Source organism: Acartia tonsa, chromosome 1 (genome assembly GCF_053477335.1).
Source record: "Acartia tonsa isolate MP-2025a chromosome 1, ASM5347733v1, whole genome shotgun sequence".
Classification (NCBI taxonomy): Eukaryota; Metazoa; Arthropoda; class Copepoda; order Calanoida; family Acartiidae; genus Acartia; species Acartia tonsa.
Window position 1 is genome coordinate 8,799,199 of NC_137260.1, and position 17,591 is coordinate 8,816,789.

General features: G+C 32.3%; 5 protein-coding genes across 6 annotated transcripts in view; 1 reads left to right on the forward strand and 4 right to left on the reverse strand.

Moving 5' to 3' along the window:
• The window catches only part of LOC145312037 (uncharacterized), a 242,459-nt gene that overhangs the window by 223,551 nt on the left and 1,317 nt on the right, over positions 1-17,591 (reverse strand). The gene's annotated exons all lie outside the window — the stretch shown is intronic.
• The window catches only part of ND-24 (NADH dehydrogenase ubiquinone), a 217,824-nt gene that overhangs the window by 198,921 nt on the left and 1,312 nt on the right, over positions 1-17,591 (reverse strand). The window lies entirely within an intron of this gene.
• Ssrp (structure specific recognition protein) overlaps positions 1-17,591 on the reverse strand; it is a 207,279-nt gene that overhangs the window by 188,376 nt on the left and 1,312 nt on the right. The gene's annotated exons all lie outside the window — the stretch shown is intronic.
• The window catches only part of LOC145312140 (tudor and KH domain-containing protein homolog), a 189,006-nt gene that overhangs the window by 170,105 nt on the left and 1,310 nt on the right, over positions 1-17,591 (reverse strand). The window lies entirely within an intron of this gene.
• The window catches only part of LOC145312109 (uncharacterized), a 117,787-nt gene that overhangs the window by 15,953 nt on the left and 84,243 nt on the right, over positions 1-17,591 (forward strand). The window contains exon 2 of one of the 2 annotated variants that reach the window (XM_080151252.1): positions 4,692-4,767. In XM_080151252.1, the coding sequence (XP_080007378.1) occupies positions 4,693-4,767 (75 nt within the window). In that variant the 5' untranslated portion in view covers position 4,692. Of the gene's footprint in view, positions 1-4,691; positions 4,768-6,338; positions 6,411-17,591 lie in introns of those variants that run through there. The other variant, XM_080151260.1, reaches the window with a different exon arrangement.

Sequence of the window (17,591 nt, forward strand, 5' to 3'; positions counted from 1 at the left end):
TATACTAAAATCATTACCCAACATAATCTGAACTTACAATATTCAGATATTATATCTCTCCTTAGTATCTAGGGTGTGAACCCAAGTAAGATTATACTAAAATCATTACCCAACATAATCTAAACTTATAATATTCAGATATTATATCTCTCCTTAGTATCTAGGGTGTGAACCCAAGTAAGATTATACTAAAATCATTACCCAACATAATCTAAACTTACAATATTCAGATATTATATCTCTCCTTAGTATCTAGGGTGTGAACCCAAGTAAGATTATACTAAAATCATTACCCAACATAATCTAAACTAATAATATTCAGATATCATATCCCTCCCTAGTATCTAGGGTGTGTACCCTAGTAAGATTATACTAAAATCATTACCTAACATAATGTAAACTTATAATATTCAGATATTATATCCCTCCCTAGTATCTAGGGTGTGTACCCTAGTTAATTATACTAAAATCATTACCCAACATAATCTAAACTTATAATATTCAGATATTATATCTCTCCCTAGTATCTAGGGTGTGTAGTGTGTACCCTAGTAAAATTATACTAAAATCATTACACAACATAATCTAAACTTGCAATATTCAGGTATTATATCTCTCCCTAGTATCTAGGGTGTGTAGTGTGTACCCTAGTAAAATTATACTAAAATCATTACACAACATAATCTAAACTTACAATATTCAGATATTATATCCCTCCCTAGTATCTAGGGTGTGTACCCTAGTAAGATTATACTAAAATCATTATGCAACATATGCCCAGTTCACAAACAACTTTTAGAGGTTGACCGATTTATTCTGTAGGTCAACCTAAACAAGTACAACTAACAAATGCCTTTATAAAATCGGTCAACCTAAAGCTTCTTTAGGTCGACCTAAAATTTCCAGAGGTCGACCTATGTCTTTTGTGAACTAGGCTATAATCTAAACTTACAATATTCAGGTATTATATCCCTCCCTAGTATCTAGGGTGTGTACCCTAGTAAGATTATACTAAAATCATTATGCAACATAATCTAAACTTACAATATTCAGGTATTATATCCCTCCCTAGTATCTAGGGTGTGTACCCTAGTAAGGTTATACTAAAATCATTACCCAACATAATCTAAACTTATAATATTCAGATATTATATCTCTCCCTAGTATCTAGGGTGTGTACCCTAGTAAGATTATACTAAAATCATTATGCAACATAATCTAAACTTACAATATTCAGATATTATATCCCTCCCTAGTATCTAGGGTGTGTACCCTAGTAAGGTTATACTAAAATCATTACCCAACATAATCTAAACTTATAATATTCAGATATTATATCTCTCCTTAGTATCTAGGGTGTGTACCCAAGTAAGATTATACTAAAATCATTACCCAACATAATCTAAACTTACAATATTCAGATATTATATCCCTCCCTAGTATCTAGGGTGTGTACCCTAGTAAGGTTATACTAAAATCATTACCCAACATAATCTAAACTTATAATATTCAGATATTATATCTCTCCTTAGTATCTAGGGTGTGTACCCAAGTAAGATTATACTAAAATCATTACCCAACATAATCTAAACTTACAATATTCAGATATTATATCCCTCCCTAGTATCTAGGGTGTGTACCCTAGTAAGGTTATACTAAAATCATTACCCAACATAATCTAAACTTATAATATTCAGATATTATATCTCTCCTTAGTATCTAGGGTGTGTACCCAAGTAAGATTATACTAAAATCATTACCAAACATAATCTAAACTTATAATATTCAGATATTATATCCCTCCCTAGTATCTAGGGTGTGTACCCTAGTAAGGTTATACTAAAATCATTACCCAACAAAATCTTAACTTACAATTTTCGCCATGAAAAGTTTGCAAAAATTTTAGCTGTTTTAAATAATTATGTTCGAGTAAAACAACAAAATTGTTATGAAACTGTTAAGGGTTATAAGTCCATTAAGATGAATTTATATTCATTACTAATTCTTATAATAAAATCCCCTGCTTAGATTCATATTATTGGTGGAACACTATAGACATTGCTAGTTTTTACAACCAAATCATAAGTTAATCAAGGTTTTTGAATCAACAAATGAGAGACCGTATTTTTTTTAGGAACCAGTATAATTTACAGTCTAATGTCCCCCATCTCCTGTTAAAACAAATGACTCAATTTTTGGGTATATCTTACATTAAATGGTCTGGCTGTTCGTCGAACTCTGGTTCATTCGAGGCTTTGCTTATTTATGTCAATTAAAAAATACATTTATAAAATTATATAAATAAAATTAGCCGTTTTGTAGACACATAATTTTAAGATTTACGAGCTTAGGCCAAGTTCACGACGTTTTCAGAGCATAACATAATTGAGTTATACTGTGTAGACTAATCTTAATAAAATTGCCAAAAAATCATATTTACGCAGTCTAGATCTCTTTCTATGTATTTTATAACTTTAATTATAAATATTCTTGGTTTTAATTATTTATGTTTGTTAAGTATAAAAATCACGAAAATTTATCATTTTTTTGTCTAAGCAAGCTTGGTTTAGTCTTATGTAAAATAAGGGCTAGGGGCATGGTTATAATCACCTAATAACAAAAATATAAAACTTTAAAAGGATTATTAATTGTAATAAATTTTATATTGTAAAAATGTACAATAATTTAGGTCTTATTGAAAATATAAAAATACAGGGTGCGCCACATAAAACCGGACTTATTTTAAATGGTCATAGCGTCAAAACTACTTGACCAATCAGGACGTTTGACCCCACTATAAAAAGCTTAGGTAATGACTGTATAGCACAAAAAAATCTTTGGACGAAGATGGGCTCGTACTTCGAGCTGGCCGCTCTTATGTTCAACAAGGCAGATTCGATAGGCGCTGGTGGTATAATCTAGATTCTCGACTATGGCCCACTAAATCGGACCTTAGCCCATCTGTAGATGAGGTAGAGTTATGTAACTTGCTGGGGATACTGTTAGATACATAAGTAAGACAATAAAAAGACTAGAGCTCTCTATCTCAAATGGCTTGTCTGTAGTACTCCGGCAAAGTGAACTGTGGCAGATTTAAAAATGTCAAAAACGTCAAAATTGTGAAATTTTTTTGATACTTGACGTTAGAGACCCATATGGAACTTAAAAACTCATTTTAGACTATGGATTGCGCTGACAACCCTGGCCGAATCTTCATGCCATTTCCAAAAAGGTATAGAACGTCGTTCTAGCTCAACTGTGGCCCAAATGAGAGTGGCCGTGTTAAATGGCAGCTTGAAAGTTGGGTAATTTGAATCCTGCAGTTACTCACTTTTCTAAGGGAATGGGGCCTCCCAGCTGCCCGATCTTAATTTAATGGACTTTTGGGCCTGGAGCTACTTTGAAGCATGCACCAATAGACGTGCCCATACCACTGAGACCTCCCTTATTGCCACTATCAAGGAGAACTTCGCCAGCTTGGACAGGTACATTTTGACCTGGGCGTGCCGGCAGTTGAGGAGGCGGGTAGAGGCGGTGATTGATCCTGAAGGCGATTTTATTGAATGATCTAATAGTCATATACATAGTTAGCTTCCCAGTTTTTTAAATTTAATAAAATCTTTAAAATTGACGATTTTATGTTCATTTGTTCACAAATTAGAAAAAGTCCGGTTTTATGTGGCGCACCCTGTAGATATGTAATCATTCCATTTTTGATACAAAAGGATCTTAAGGGATAAGACAATGACCGATAAATTGATGCACATCCCCAATAATGATCCACAAAATTACCCCTGATGTAGGTTAAAAATAGTGGTTGAAACGTGTGAACACTCAACTTAATTAACCAACCAATCAAAATCACTAAAGTTACCAAAGTTGTTAAGCCAACTAATAAAAAACGTTATTATAAAACTTTAGGGACTAGTGTAATAAACAGCCCATTGTCCCCTCTGTCTCTGTTTGATAACATAATTGACCTTCTATCTGCGACTCTGATATGCCCCCAAATATCTGTGTTTTTTTTGTGCTCTATGCTAAATGACTCTATTATAAAAATTATGTATGTCCAATACGCTTTAAGCAGTTTAAAACTACAAACCTATATTTTGAACGTAACTCAGTGTATGTACTGTTAACCAGGAAGGAAGGGGACAATGGGCTGTTTATTGCACTGGTCCCCAAAGTTTTGTAATAACGATTTCTTATTCGTTGGCATGACAACTTTGCGGAATTTAATGAATTTTGATTGGTTGGTTAATTAAGTTGAGTATTCAAATGTTTCAACCACTTATTATAATCTAGAGGAGGGATAATTTTGTGTATCATCTTTAGAGATGTATAATGTCATCAATTTATTGGCTTATTGGCCATTGTCTTATCCCTTTACTGTGCACGCAATTGTTTCATATTTCATTAGCATCGTAAGAAAAGTACGTCCCTAAAAAGCAAGGGATCTACAGGAATAAGACAATGGACGATGAATAAACATATCTCAAACAAAATTACCTCTTCTTTAGATTTAAATTATTGAGTTTAAAGATTGAAAAGGATACATTGAATGACCAAAGTTTTATGCCAGCGAATGAGAGGGTATAGTTTTACCATATTAATTAGAATAAATTAATGTCCCTTCCTTCCCTTAAAGACGCAATTTTAAGATAACAATTAATTCTTTTTTATGTATTTAGAATGGGCGAGGACAGTGTGTTTCCAAGTATGAAAGTATGTTCCAACTCTGCTACACCCTACACAGATGCTACAAAGGTAAGTCACGTGACTAAGCACATACACACACACACACAGAAAGTATGGTTCCAAGTATGAAAGTATGTTCCAACTCTGCTACACCCTACACAGATGCTACAAAGGTAAGTCACGTGACTAAGCACATACACACACACACACAGAAAGTATGGTTCCAAGTATGAAAGTATGTTCCAACTCTGCTACACCCTACACAGATGCTACAAAGGTAAGTCACGTGACTCAGCACATACACACACACACACAGAAAGTATGGTTCCAAGTATGAAAGTATGTTCCAACTCTGCTACACCCTACACAGATGCTACAAAGGTAAGTCACGTGACTCAGCACATACACACACACACACACACACACACAGATAGTATAGTTCAAAGTATGAAAGTATGTTCCAACTCTGCAACACCCTACACAGATGCTACAAAGATAAGTCACGTGACTAAGCACACACACACACACACAGATAGTATGGTTCCAAGTATGAAAGTATGTTCCAACTCTGCAACACCCTACACAGATGCTACAAAGATAAGTCACGTGACTAAGCACATACACACACACACACACACACACACACACACACAGATAGTATGGTTCCAAGTATGAAAGTATGTTCCAACTCTGCTACACCCTACACAGATGCTACAAAGATAAGTCACGTGACTAAGCACATACACACACACACACACACACACACACAGATAGTATGGTTCCAAGTATGAAAGTATGTTCCAACTCTGCAACACCCTACACAGATGCTACAAAGATAAGTCACGTGACTAAGCACACACACACACACACACACACACACACACACAGATAGTATGGTTCCAAGTATGAGAGTATGTTCCAACTCTGCAACACCCTACACAGATGCTACAAAGATAAGTCACGTGACTAAGCACATACACACACACACACACACACACACACACACACACAGATAGTATGGTTCCAAGTATGAAAGTATGTTCCAACTCTGCAACACCCTACACAGATGCTACAAAGATAAGTCACGTGACTAAGCACACACACACACACACACACACACACACACACACATACACACACACACACACACAGATAGTATGGTTCCAAGTATGAAAGTATGTTCCAACTCTGCAACACCCTACACAGATGCTACAAAGATAAGTCACGTGACTAAGCACACACACACACACACACACACACACACACACACAGATAGTATGGTTCCAAGTATGAAAGTATGTTCCAACTCTGCAACACCCTACACAGATGCTACAAAGATAAGTCACGTGACTAAGCACATACACACACACATACACACACACACACACACAGATAGTATGGTTCCAAGTATGAAAGTATGTTCCAACTCTGCAACACCCTACACAGATGCTACAAAGATAAGTCACGTGACTAAGCACACACACACACACACACACACACACAGATAGTATGGTTCCAAGTATGAAAGTATGTTCCAACTCTGCTACACCCTACACAGATGCTACAAAGGTAAGTCACGTGACTAAGCACATACACACACACACACACACATACACAACACACACACACACACACACACACACACAGATAGTATGGTTCCAAGTATGAAAGTATGTTCCAACTCTGCTACACCCTACACAGATGCTACAAAGGTAAGTCACGTGACTCAGCACACACACACACACAGATAGTATGGTTCCAAGTACTAAAAAAAGGAGAAAAAGTTTATTTGCACTTTGAGGGAAACCGTTAAGAAATCTCAGTAAAACAAATTATTCTGTAATAAGAAAAGTCGTGTTGTAGATTTGTAAAAAGATAATTTAGACATAAAAAGTTTATGGGAAAGATGAAAGTATCATGTTATGTAATAGTTTAGGATAGATAGATAGATGGATAGATAGCTAGAAAGATAGATAGCTATATAGATGGACAGCTAGAATTATATACAGCTAGATATATAGACAGATGGTAGAAGGCAGATTAATGTTTATGTTTGCTCGTCAAAGATGCCCTTTAAAATGTCAAATAATGTTCTTTACTAATAACAATTGCTAAATTTGCTTTAAATGTTCATAAAATGTTGAAAAAATGAAAGTTTGGTCCAGTGGCGTGCAGAGGGTTATCCCAGGGTGGTGCGTAAATTTTATATAGTTTTTAAAAAAGATATAGACTAAAAAATGCAACTTATTCTTAGATAGATAGAGAGCTGCTTTAAAAAAAGATAAAAAAAGATGAATATAAACAAAGGTTTTTAAAAAGATAAAGAATAAGATAGAACCAAACATAAAGTATCATATTATGTAATATATCATGCTGTAATTTTTTTATGTTTTCACTCGCGTATTTTTACATTTTGTAGTGTGTACGCAAAAGTGCAAATATTGAAGTTTGATGATTTAAAATTTTATAGACCAACGACTTATTGCCTGTTAGTTACTTTATTTATCGCATCGTATCATAGACAGGTTTCCGCGGATAGCAAAACAATAAACTATAGAATTGACGCGGTTTTGTTAGCCCTAAAAGACCCGGGCAAACAAAACTGGGAACACAGTAATAGTGTCTGACTGATTATGACGTAACAAAAAGAATTAGCCAATGAGAGGCCACTATAAATTTTACCATTGGTCAATAACGGCCTCTCATTGGCTTATTTTTTTTTGTTACGTCATAATTAGTCAGACACTATTACTGTGTTCAAAACTGGTATTAATCTTATGATTTTTTATTTTACCATTCATAGTTTTTTTTCAGTATGGCTGAGAAACGATTCTAATCCAGAGGAAATTAATCAGTTTCGAAGCCATACTGTAAAATGTTTTCAATTCTTTCAGAGAACAAACCGCAAGTTTAAAACCTTAGTTTGAAACATAACATAATACATTGTGTTTTCCAATTTAACGATTTTTTAGGACAACCAATTTGGCTGTTTTATTTCTTTGTTTGATAACATCTTTGCAATAGAATTTTTTTCTTATTCTAAACTGCCTTGTACTATCCCCTTTCCGTCTGGATCGTTGCTATTTTTAAGGTTGTTATTAAGTGCATTGTTTCCATGATTAAATTTTAGATTCAATATGAATGTTTAGGAATTATTCTACCTCTTTTGGGCATAGTCTCTAGAGGTTGAGTTTTTTTTCTTAACAATAAAAGTAAAATGTTTGAATGGATTTATTATTACTTGTCCACCAATTATTACACCAGATTATTGTCATCCTTTCCCCTCCTACTGGTTGAACGAACTGACCAATAAGTGATATTCATGGTAGCAACCTAAATTGACGACAATTTTTAACCTGTCTTAATTAATATCCACGTAATTCTCTATAGAGATGTTTTGCTTCTTATAAGGAAAAACGAAAGAGGAAATTATTAAAAAGATTAACATTTTAATTAATTTTTTCAATGACAAATTCAAAGATTTTAAAAATTATACATATGACGTATAAATTAACTGATTCATGAATATTAATGTTTTAATTGTAATTGAAATCTTAATCTTCAATTATCAAATTGATCATAATCTTTTACATTCATTTTAATAATGTACTTAAAAGAAGGAAAAATTAAAAGGTTTAGTGAAAAAAAAGGGGATATAGAATAGCTTTACTATTTCTTTTTAATTTTATTTGTCAATACGTTTATTTATCTTTTCTCCAATCAGAATTTTTAAATTTTATTTATGGTTATAAATTCAACTTCATGTTAAAATGCATATCAAGGAAAAGAAGATAAATAAATTGTTTCAAATATTTTCGATCAGAAACCTCAGAAACCGTTCGGAACCATTTATTTTATAGTAGAAATTGTCGAATATATAAGTATAATTCTTAGATAATTCTTTCTTTTGAAAGCTTGGAACTTTGGTTTGTGAAAATTATTAAGAATCCGCGGTCAATTGTACTTTATAAAAATCATCGCCATTTATCTCTTCTTTCCAGAGCGTAGGCCACGCACAATGGTTCTCCATTTATCTTTGAATTGGGCCTCAGAGTAGTATAAATATTTTCTTAAAAGCCTAGTCTAATCAATCTAGCTCTTAGAGAGAGAGAGCTTAAGCTATTTCCAGACAGACAGACAAACATAGTAATACTTATAAAATGTACTAAAAAACTACATTTATTTACCCGAAGATAAAGGTTATTGCTGAGATTTAAAGCCTGATGTTTAAAGAATAGAATATTCACCATGTTTTGTTTATCATTGTGAGTTTTGCCAGAACATAATTTTGATGTCAAGCGTCTTACATGGCAGCAGTCAGTAACATTTTAATATCTTTAGTTATATTGTATCCATTAAATGCATTGGAATAGAAAATGAAAATTATTTAATCATCTCTTTATTTATCGATTTTCTCAATAAATATTTATGACCAATAAATAAAAAATGGCTGTAGACTTAATTTTAAAATCTTCACATAAAAATGTATTTGATGTTTTCTTCTGTCATCTTGAAAAATAGCAACCTAAATTGGCGACAATTTTTCCCTTGTCCCCTACATTCTACACCCTTTCTTTTCTTCTCTTTCTTTACAATTTTCATTATTGTCTAACTAACCCTTCTAAATAGAAAACAACTTTTGTTGCTGAAAGCATTATTGTAATATTTAAAATTCTTTATCTGAAAGTAGAATTACCAAAAGTGTCCAACAACACTAGTTTCTTCTTCTCACTTCCCCGTGAACAGTAGCTTTACTGGAAAATTAGGGATCATATATCTATAATACAAAGTAGAACAATGTCTGTTCGTCTGTCCGTCCGTCCGTCCGTCCCTTAAGATCTCGGTAACCACTGAACAGATCGGATTCTACTCTTCAGGGAATATACCTACTAGTCCTGTGGTGGTTTTAGGCTATTTTCTTGGGGGGTGGAACACCCCCAACCCCTCAAAAAACAAGAAATCCCCCCCCCATTTTTTTTGTTGGGTATTTTGTTGGTCCTTTTACGTCTTGCGCCCAAATTTTTTTTTATCGCTAGGGGCGAAGTCATATAGAATAAGGCAATATGATTTAATTTACACACCAAATGATTAAAAAAACAAAGTAACCCTTTTTGCAGATCAAAATTGGACATTGCTAGCTTGTTTTAACCAATCAAAATTAATTAAAAAAGGTTTTAAGCCAAAATGTGTGAATGTGTTTAATAACTTATGGGTACCAATATAATTTAAATTCTAATGTCCCTCCCTGTAGTAGAAACCTTAAAAAGGAATTATGAATGGAAGTTAACAGACAGACGGATAAGGGCTAGGTTAGTTATAGGTTAGCTGCGAAACTGAAAATAAGTTTGGTTCTTACGCTTGCATGGAAATTCATACAGATTTTTATCTATCTAATCAAATATTTATCTGCTTATTAAGAAAAATGACCTCAATTGCAAATGATTTTTAAAAGTGCAGTGGTTTATTTACAATATATAGAATAAATCTATGACAACTGGATAAGGATATAAGAATAGTTATTTATAGCATCGTATTATGGACAGTTTTCCGAGGATATTTAAATGAAAGATTAAAACCAGGTTTTTTAGCCAGTTTTATTATTGACAGGGATGACAACATCCATAAAAGTGAAGCTCTATAATGGTTTTACAAACGAACCATAACATTCGTATCTTAATCTTAGCGGAATCTTGGAAAATCCATTAATTTCTAAATTGTTTTAGAAAGTTATTTATTTTTAAAATTAAAGTGAAATACATGGATAAAAACGGGCCTGCCTTTTTATCCATGTATTTAAAATCCCAATTTAGATTGGGAATGTTTGGAATTGGTTGTTTATAAACCTAAAGATAGTATCAAATAGTTTTCAAACAATACTGCTAAAATATTAGGCGTATTATATTAATAGTATAAGTAAATCTATGCCTTGGGGAGTAAATGTTTAAGCCTAGCCCAAGTGGTAGGAGACCTTTTCGACTGTATTAATATTTCTGACGTTATTGGCTGATACATATTCAATAACCCAATTGAAAGTCGGGGTCCCCACTAACGTATAGCTCATGCTATGTTCTTGGCAATTTTTTTCGCATATGCCGCTTATATTAGCCAATACAGTGTCTTTCTGTCAAAATGTTAGAGTACCTGGATACTAGGGGACAATTGATTGGTTTATTTTAGCGGCAATTCCAGATATTCGGAAGTTCAAAATGACCACCGGAATTTCTTAGCAAATGAACAAGCGGTGAAACTCAATAACAAAATGACACCAAGATCCAGTCATGCAATTCAACAATTGCTATTGGCTTTGCTTAATATCTTAATAATAAAAAGACTATAATGATCACCTTTTTAGTATGACTAACTTACATGGATGATAACATTCATGAGTAGGTAGCAAAGCACAACAAAAAACAAAGAGTAAAATTTCAGTAGTATACTAAAAATAAGAGAAAATCACGTCTTTTGTCTTTTGTTGCATGACAGATAGACCAACGTACAAAGTGGGGTTGCATTTCCCTATAGCGTTACGGACTGACAGATTGACAGGCAATGTATTTTATTTATAGCTTAGCAACTCAAAAGAGCACTGACAGATATTCCGAAATTTCAACAATTTATGTTTGTATCATTTCCCTTCTAAAACTTAAGTATTTGTCGTATTTTTGCAGAGACACTTGCAAAAAAAATATTTTGCACAAACATACCATTTGTTAAATTGTTGCCGTGGGTTATCTATAGTTGCATACAATTGGTCGGTGTGGCATTATTACAGCTAAAGATATATTTGCGATACCTTTGGTTCTATATATTTAAAAGGGTATGGTAAAGTTAAAGCTAAAATTTAGTTTGTTAACTATAGTTGGATACAATTGGTTGGTGTGGCATTATTACAGCTAGAGATATATTTGCGATACTTTTGGTTTGATATATTTCCACTGGTGTGGTAAAGTTATAGCTAAAATTTAGTTTGTTATCTGTAGTTGCATACAATTGGTTGGTCGGTGTGGCATAATTAGAGCTAGAAATATATTTGGATTACCTATAGTTGCATACAATTGGCCGGTGTGGCAAATTTATAACTAAATATTTATTTCCATTAAATTTATTATTAAGATTTCTAAAAATGGAAATGTTTAAACAAGGCTTTTACTGGAAATAAGATAGTTTTTGAAGCTTGGAACTCTAAGAAAAATGTTATTCCTGTAAAGACTAAAAATCTAAAAAAGAATTTATGGGGTGAATGAAACTAGGGTCTATTAGATACTTCCTTAAATTTGAAAACTAAAACGATTCAGTGGTTAGAAAGATTTTAATAGACAAACTATTAATACTTGCACTTGTCTGATATAGCATGTTCAATGACTCCTTAATGATATGAAAGACTATGAATTAAAGCTGCAGGCATAGGTGTGTGATAAGGGGGGTCAACATCCCCCTTATAGTTTTAAATTTGATAACCCTGCTTTCTCTCCCTTAATAATGGTACCCCACTAGTAATACCTTGTACACGCCACTAGCTGCAGGCATAATTAAGTTTATGATTGCATTCCCAGGAGTACAAACTCCTTTTCTCATCAATTAATTATCCCTTTGTTTCCTAATCACCACACCAGTCTAATTAACTATTGTAAACCAATTAAAGGGTTAATTTTAGAATCAATAAGGCTCAGAGGAGAACATTAAAATTGTAAATACATATTGAAAAGAACAAAAGTATTAATTATAACTATTTGAGTTGCATGTAAAATAATAATTTTAGAGAATAATAGTATGTCATTAATAATATATTGCTTTGGGGCATATAATAATGTAACAATCTAAAGCAAAAATAGTTGTTTGGTTTATGATCTTAGCTGTCAAATTAAAAGTGTATATCATATGTTAGAAAAAGACAAATTATAAATTTATGCCATTATCTTTTAAGAAGCAACGCCACTTTAAATTTTATGCCTAATGGTCATAGGAATCTTCATGAGAAAGTCCAGCCATCCATCTTAATTATTTGCAAAAGTGAAAACTGATTTCCTAGTTACTAAGACATGGATGGACATAAAGAAGGTGTATCAACTTTTTTTTTATAGCTAGCCAGTTCTTTTGGTAAGTAGTAGATGTAAAATTTTTCATAGAATTCAGATATGCAATCGGTTTTTTTTGTAGACCTCTTATTTTTTAAGTAATTTAAGTTTAAAAAAAAAATTAAGTCGATTTTAAGGTACTAAAATGCAACAAAAAAAAGAAAGAAAATGGCCATTATGAACAAAAATAGTAAGATCTTTAATTTGACACCTTACTTTTTCAATTCTGTCAGGTAATTATTGAAAAAATCAATTTTTTTAAACCCACGAGAATAAAAACTTTGAACTTAATTTTATCATTTCACAGGTAAAAAAATATGGGTTCATATATACCTTTAGAATCAGAAAAATATTACAAATCCATTGTAAGCAAAATTGAAAAAAAAAGTTTACAATATAGTATATAAACTACAATAAAAGGAATTAAATGAAAATATCATATTATATTATACAGGCAACGTCTTAATTCTTGAATTGAGTATAAAAATGGGAAGGGGGTAAAGAGGGGGTAAAGAGGGGGTAAAAGAGGGAAGACGAAAGTGTTGCCTGAACAAAAAATATAATTGGCCATTTGTTTATTTTTTATTTTTTTACTTTTTTTCAATTTTGCTTACAATGGATTCGTAATATTTTTCTGATTCTAAAGGTATATATGAACCCATATTTTTTTACCTGTGAAATGATAAAATTAAGTTCAAAGTTTTTATTCTCGTGGGTTTAAAAAAATAAATTTTTTCAATAATTACCTGACAAAATTCAAAAAGTAAGGTGTCAAAATAAAGATCTTACTATTTTTGTACATAATGGACATTTTCTTCCTTTTTTTTGTTGCGTTTTAGTACCTTAAAATCGACTTAATCTTTTTTTTAAAAACATAAATTACTTAAAAAGTAAGAGGTCTTCAAAAAAACCGATTGCATATCTGCTATTAAAAATGTCTACATTTTTCTTTTATTATTCCATTACAAAAAATCTACATATTACCTTGGTAAAGTGTTTAGACTTAAACTTAAATTCTCTGTTATGAATGATTATATCCTTGTTATCATTTAAATTGTAATTATATTGCTAAAGCAAAAAGCCATAAATTTCTGTAATTAACATTTTTCCAAGCTATTTCCAGAATAAAACTTTATTTTTAAAGGATCTTCATATTGACTAATATACAAATATAAATAAAAAAAATTCTGCTGCATTTTACTTTTCAAACTGTTTACTGCTTAAGGTTCTTTTTTAAATTGGTATTATTTGAATATTATATTACATGTAATGTGAATTTAATTGGACAATTGTTTTTAGATTATTTGTTGCCACTCCGCAAAATTTTATGTGTGGCCCGCAACAACACTTTTCTGTATTTGTACAGAATATTTTTAAAAAGACGGGAATTTGACTAAAAGTACACTGATAACCCCACCAACACCTCTTATGTTTGAAATAATAATAATAGTCTAAAAATAAGGGAAGGCGAGAAGTATTTTTGTTTGTTTGGTAAGGTTAGGTTAGGTATAGGCCAAACCAACTCTCCCTTATTTTTATTTATCAATTCTCAACAAGCAATTTGTGTGAAAACACCGATACTACTTTTGATGGGTGGACAATCTTTACTGGTTTTACTTGTTCTGATATTGTAAAGATCCAGGTATGGCATCTAAAAACGTAAAATGCACCTCTAACGCTTCTTTTAGTTAAACTTTTGTTAAATATCAAAATTGTCCACCATACATTACAAAAAAATATTGACACATGCATTCTCTTAACAGTCGTAAACGTCCAAGGGGGTGGGGGTTAAAGGGGTGTTTGAACCCCTCATTTACCCCTATTTAAAAAAGCTTGGACGTCCATGACTCACGCCCTACACAAAACTTGTAACTAAATGTATGAGCGCGTGTTTAGATGTTGTTTTTGTGGTAGATATTATGACTGACACGAGATCACACACATTTTATTTACATCATAAACAATTTATACAGTGTGGTGGTTAAGTGAATTACTCTGTACTACATCTACTACTTTTAAAGTTTACAAGCCCAAAGAAGATAAGATTCACTTTCTATTGACCTATTCCTGATTTTAATGTAAATGGTTTCTACCATGTAATCAAAAAACGTATGGGATCACCTTGTAATTCAGACAGCTTTCCGCGGATATTAAATAAAAAATGATAAGATCATAACCGTTTTGTTAGCCTCCAGGGGCTGAAGGACCAGGCCAACTAAACTAGTAATAATCCCATGATTTTTATTTTAATATTCATGGAAAATTATCTCTAATACATGTCATACATGTTTTTTCAGTATGGATGAGAACCGGTTGAAATCCAACAGATATAAATCGGTTTCCAAGCCATATTTCTTTAAAAAACTATGTGTTATGAAAATTGTGTGTTCTTACTCTACCTATTGATTACAGATTTAAATATATTAAATCTAGATATAAAATGATTTAAAATTTCATTTTTTACAAATGCAATTTTATTCTTTAAAATCCATCAATTCATTATTTTGACAAATGCAAAATATAAATTACTAAGTAGCATTCATCATTACATCAAAAAAAATAATAATTTCCATGAAAATTTGAATATGAATAAAAAATTTGCAATAGAGTTAAATTGTTTAGAGTCATATTCTTTGGATTGCAGAACCTTTTTCCATAAGTGTTGATGATTGTGGTATTGGGTTGTTAAAGACAAACATGATTTCTTTAAAATAGGGAAAATTATTTGAATGAATTAATTAAAATTGTAATACTATCAAGAAAGAATATTTAAAGCTTTTTATGTTCATGCATTCTTCGCGTATGTGTGTATGCATATTGACACCACATTAATAGTAATATAAATGATGGTCTATATGCTACTGTAGTCTACTGTGGTAATCGATATATTATTACTTGGATGTTGTACCAGATTTTTAATTACTCTAATAAAGTGGTCCTCGTAGCTGACTAGAATGAAAATACCAATCCACTCCCTTTACCCCATCCCCTCCCCTCCTTTTGGATGAACGAACTGACCATATTAGAAAGATAAATTGAGACAAATTTTGCCCTGACAATATATCCACATATATGGTATATCCATTATTACGGTGCATTATGGAATAAAGTTTGTGTAAAGAATCCTAATCGCCCTGTCTACTCCCCGGGCTTTTAAAAAGAAGTTAGTATCCACATCACTCTGTTTTGGACCCTTTGCTAAATAATTTTTAAGTCATAATTACTTAATCTTATATGTTGAAGTCCTTTTATAGTAAATCCAGGAAGGGAGGGTAGATTGGACTGTAAATTACACTTGTGCTCAAAGTTTTTTTTGGGCAATAGTTTTGATTGGTTGGTCCAAATATTGTCAATTAAAAATTAGTAATCTCCAGACGGGATTATTTTGCTTTCAATCATTGTGGATGTATACCATTTTATCGCCCATTGTTCCCTGTGTGTATCAGCAGGCAATATCAAAAAATCAGTTTTAAGTTCATGATACTGAAAAAGTTTTATTCAATCTAGGAAAAAAGGTCAAACAGTGTGACCTACAGACATATTCTAGTTATTGAGTAGCTGCACTACTGGACTTGTTAAGATTACATATAAATTGGATATAAACACACATACAGACATTCTGCTACTTTTGAATAAATAATCCTCTCCTATAGTATAAAGAAGTCAACTTCCCCCACCCTCCATTCCCTCAAGCGTCCTAGAGGCCTCTAGATGCGTATCCGCGAGTGTGGCATCATGGAGAATAAAATGGCCAAGTAAGGTGTTAATAAAAGGACGAAATTTGTTGGAAATTGTTGGCAATTTATTTTGAATTTTCACACTGGCTAATTGGATATTCAAGTCAGGTCCAAGCCATTTTTTTGCCTGGCTTTGAATGATCACTTCCAAGCATTAAATTGCCTTCTACTCCTCAAAATCAAGAATTGTAGGATCGGTAAATAGGCAAAAAAAATATTTTTTCATTCACGGGATTCCATCCATTTCACATGTTTTGTGGGGCTACCCTCCCCTCGTCTCATCCCTATAGTGATTTCGGTTTTGCTTCAGTTCAATTTATTATTGTGCCTAAAAAATTGACGCCATACAATAGAAATTAACCAATTGTAGGGCAGTAGGTATTACGTCATATTTATAGGAACTATAAAAAGCATCTTTGTTATTGTAATCTTATGAGGGTGGAATTCACTAAAACTGCTTTTTTACAAAAGTTACAGAAACAGAGAAGTTTTGGAAGCTCTATTGGCTCAAAAGGGAAGCTCTAACCCTGCGGGGTAATCACCTACCCTAACATAACCTAAAATAAACTATTAAAACCTACTGTGAAAATATGAAGAAACGCCCCTTAAGAGGCGTTGCCACGAAAGGGACTATTTCCCAATTTTTAAATCATATTCTTAACCCTTCACGGCAGAGACTCTACTGTGTATATATATTGTAATGTTTTGGCTACTGTCCAATATTTTAACTAACTACATTGGCGTATTCAAGGAGCTCTCATTCTGGAGAAAATATTTATAGTTTAAATTCATGATTTTTTTTAATATACTACAATAGGCATAGACTATTATTTTTAGAAGATACAAAAATGTTAAGAAATAAAAATGGACTTGGTACTATTAACTTAATTCTAGTAAAATTGTAAATCAGGCGATAAAAAGCTGTTTTTCATTAAAGGTTATTAAGGAGATTAAAATATTTTCATTATATCAGAAGTTTGTGGTAATGGTAGACTATAGAAGCTTTTTATATTTATATGGGCCTACCATTGGTCTGTTTATTAGCCTATCATTGGTCATTTGTATTGCATGACTTTATTTT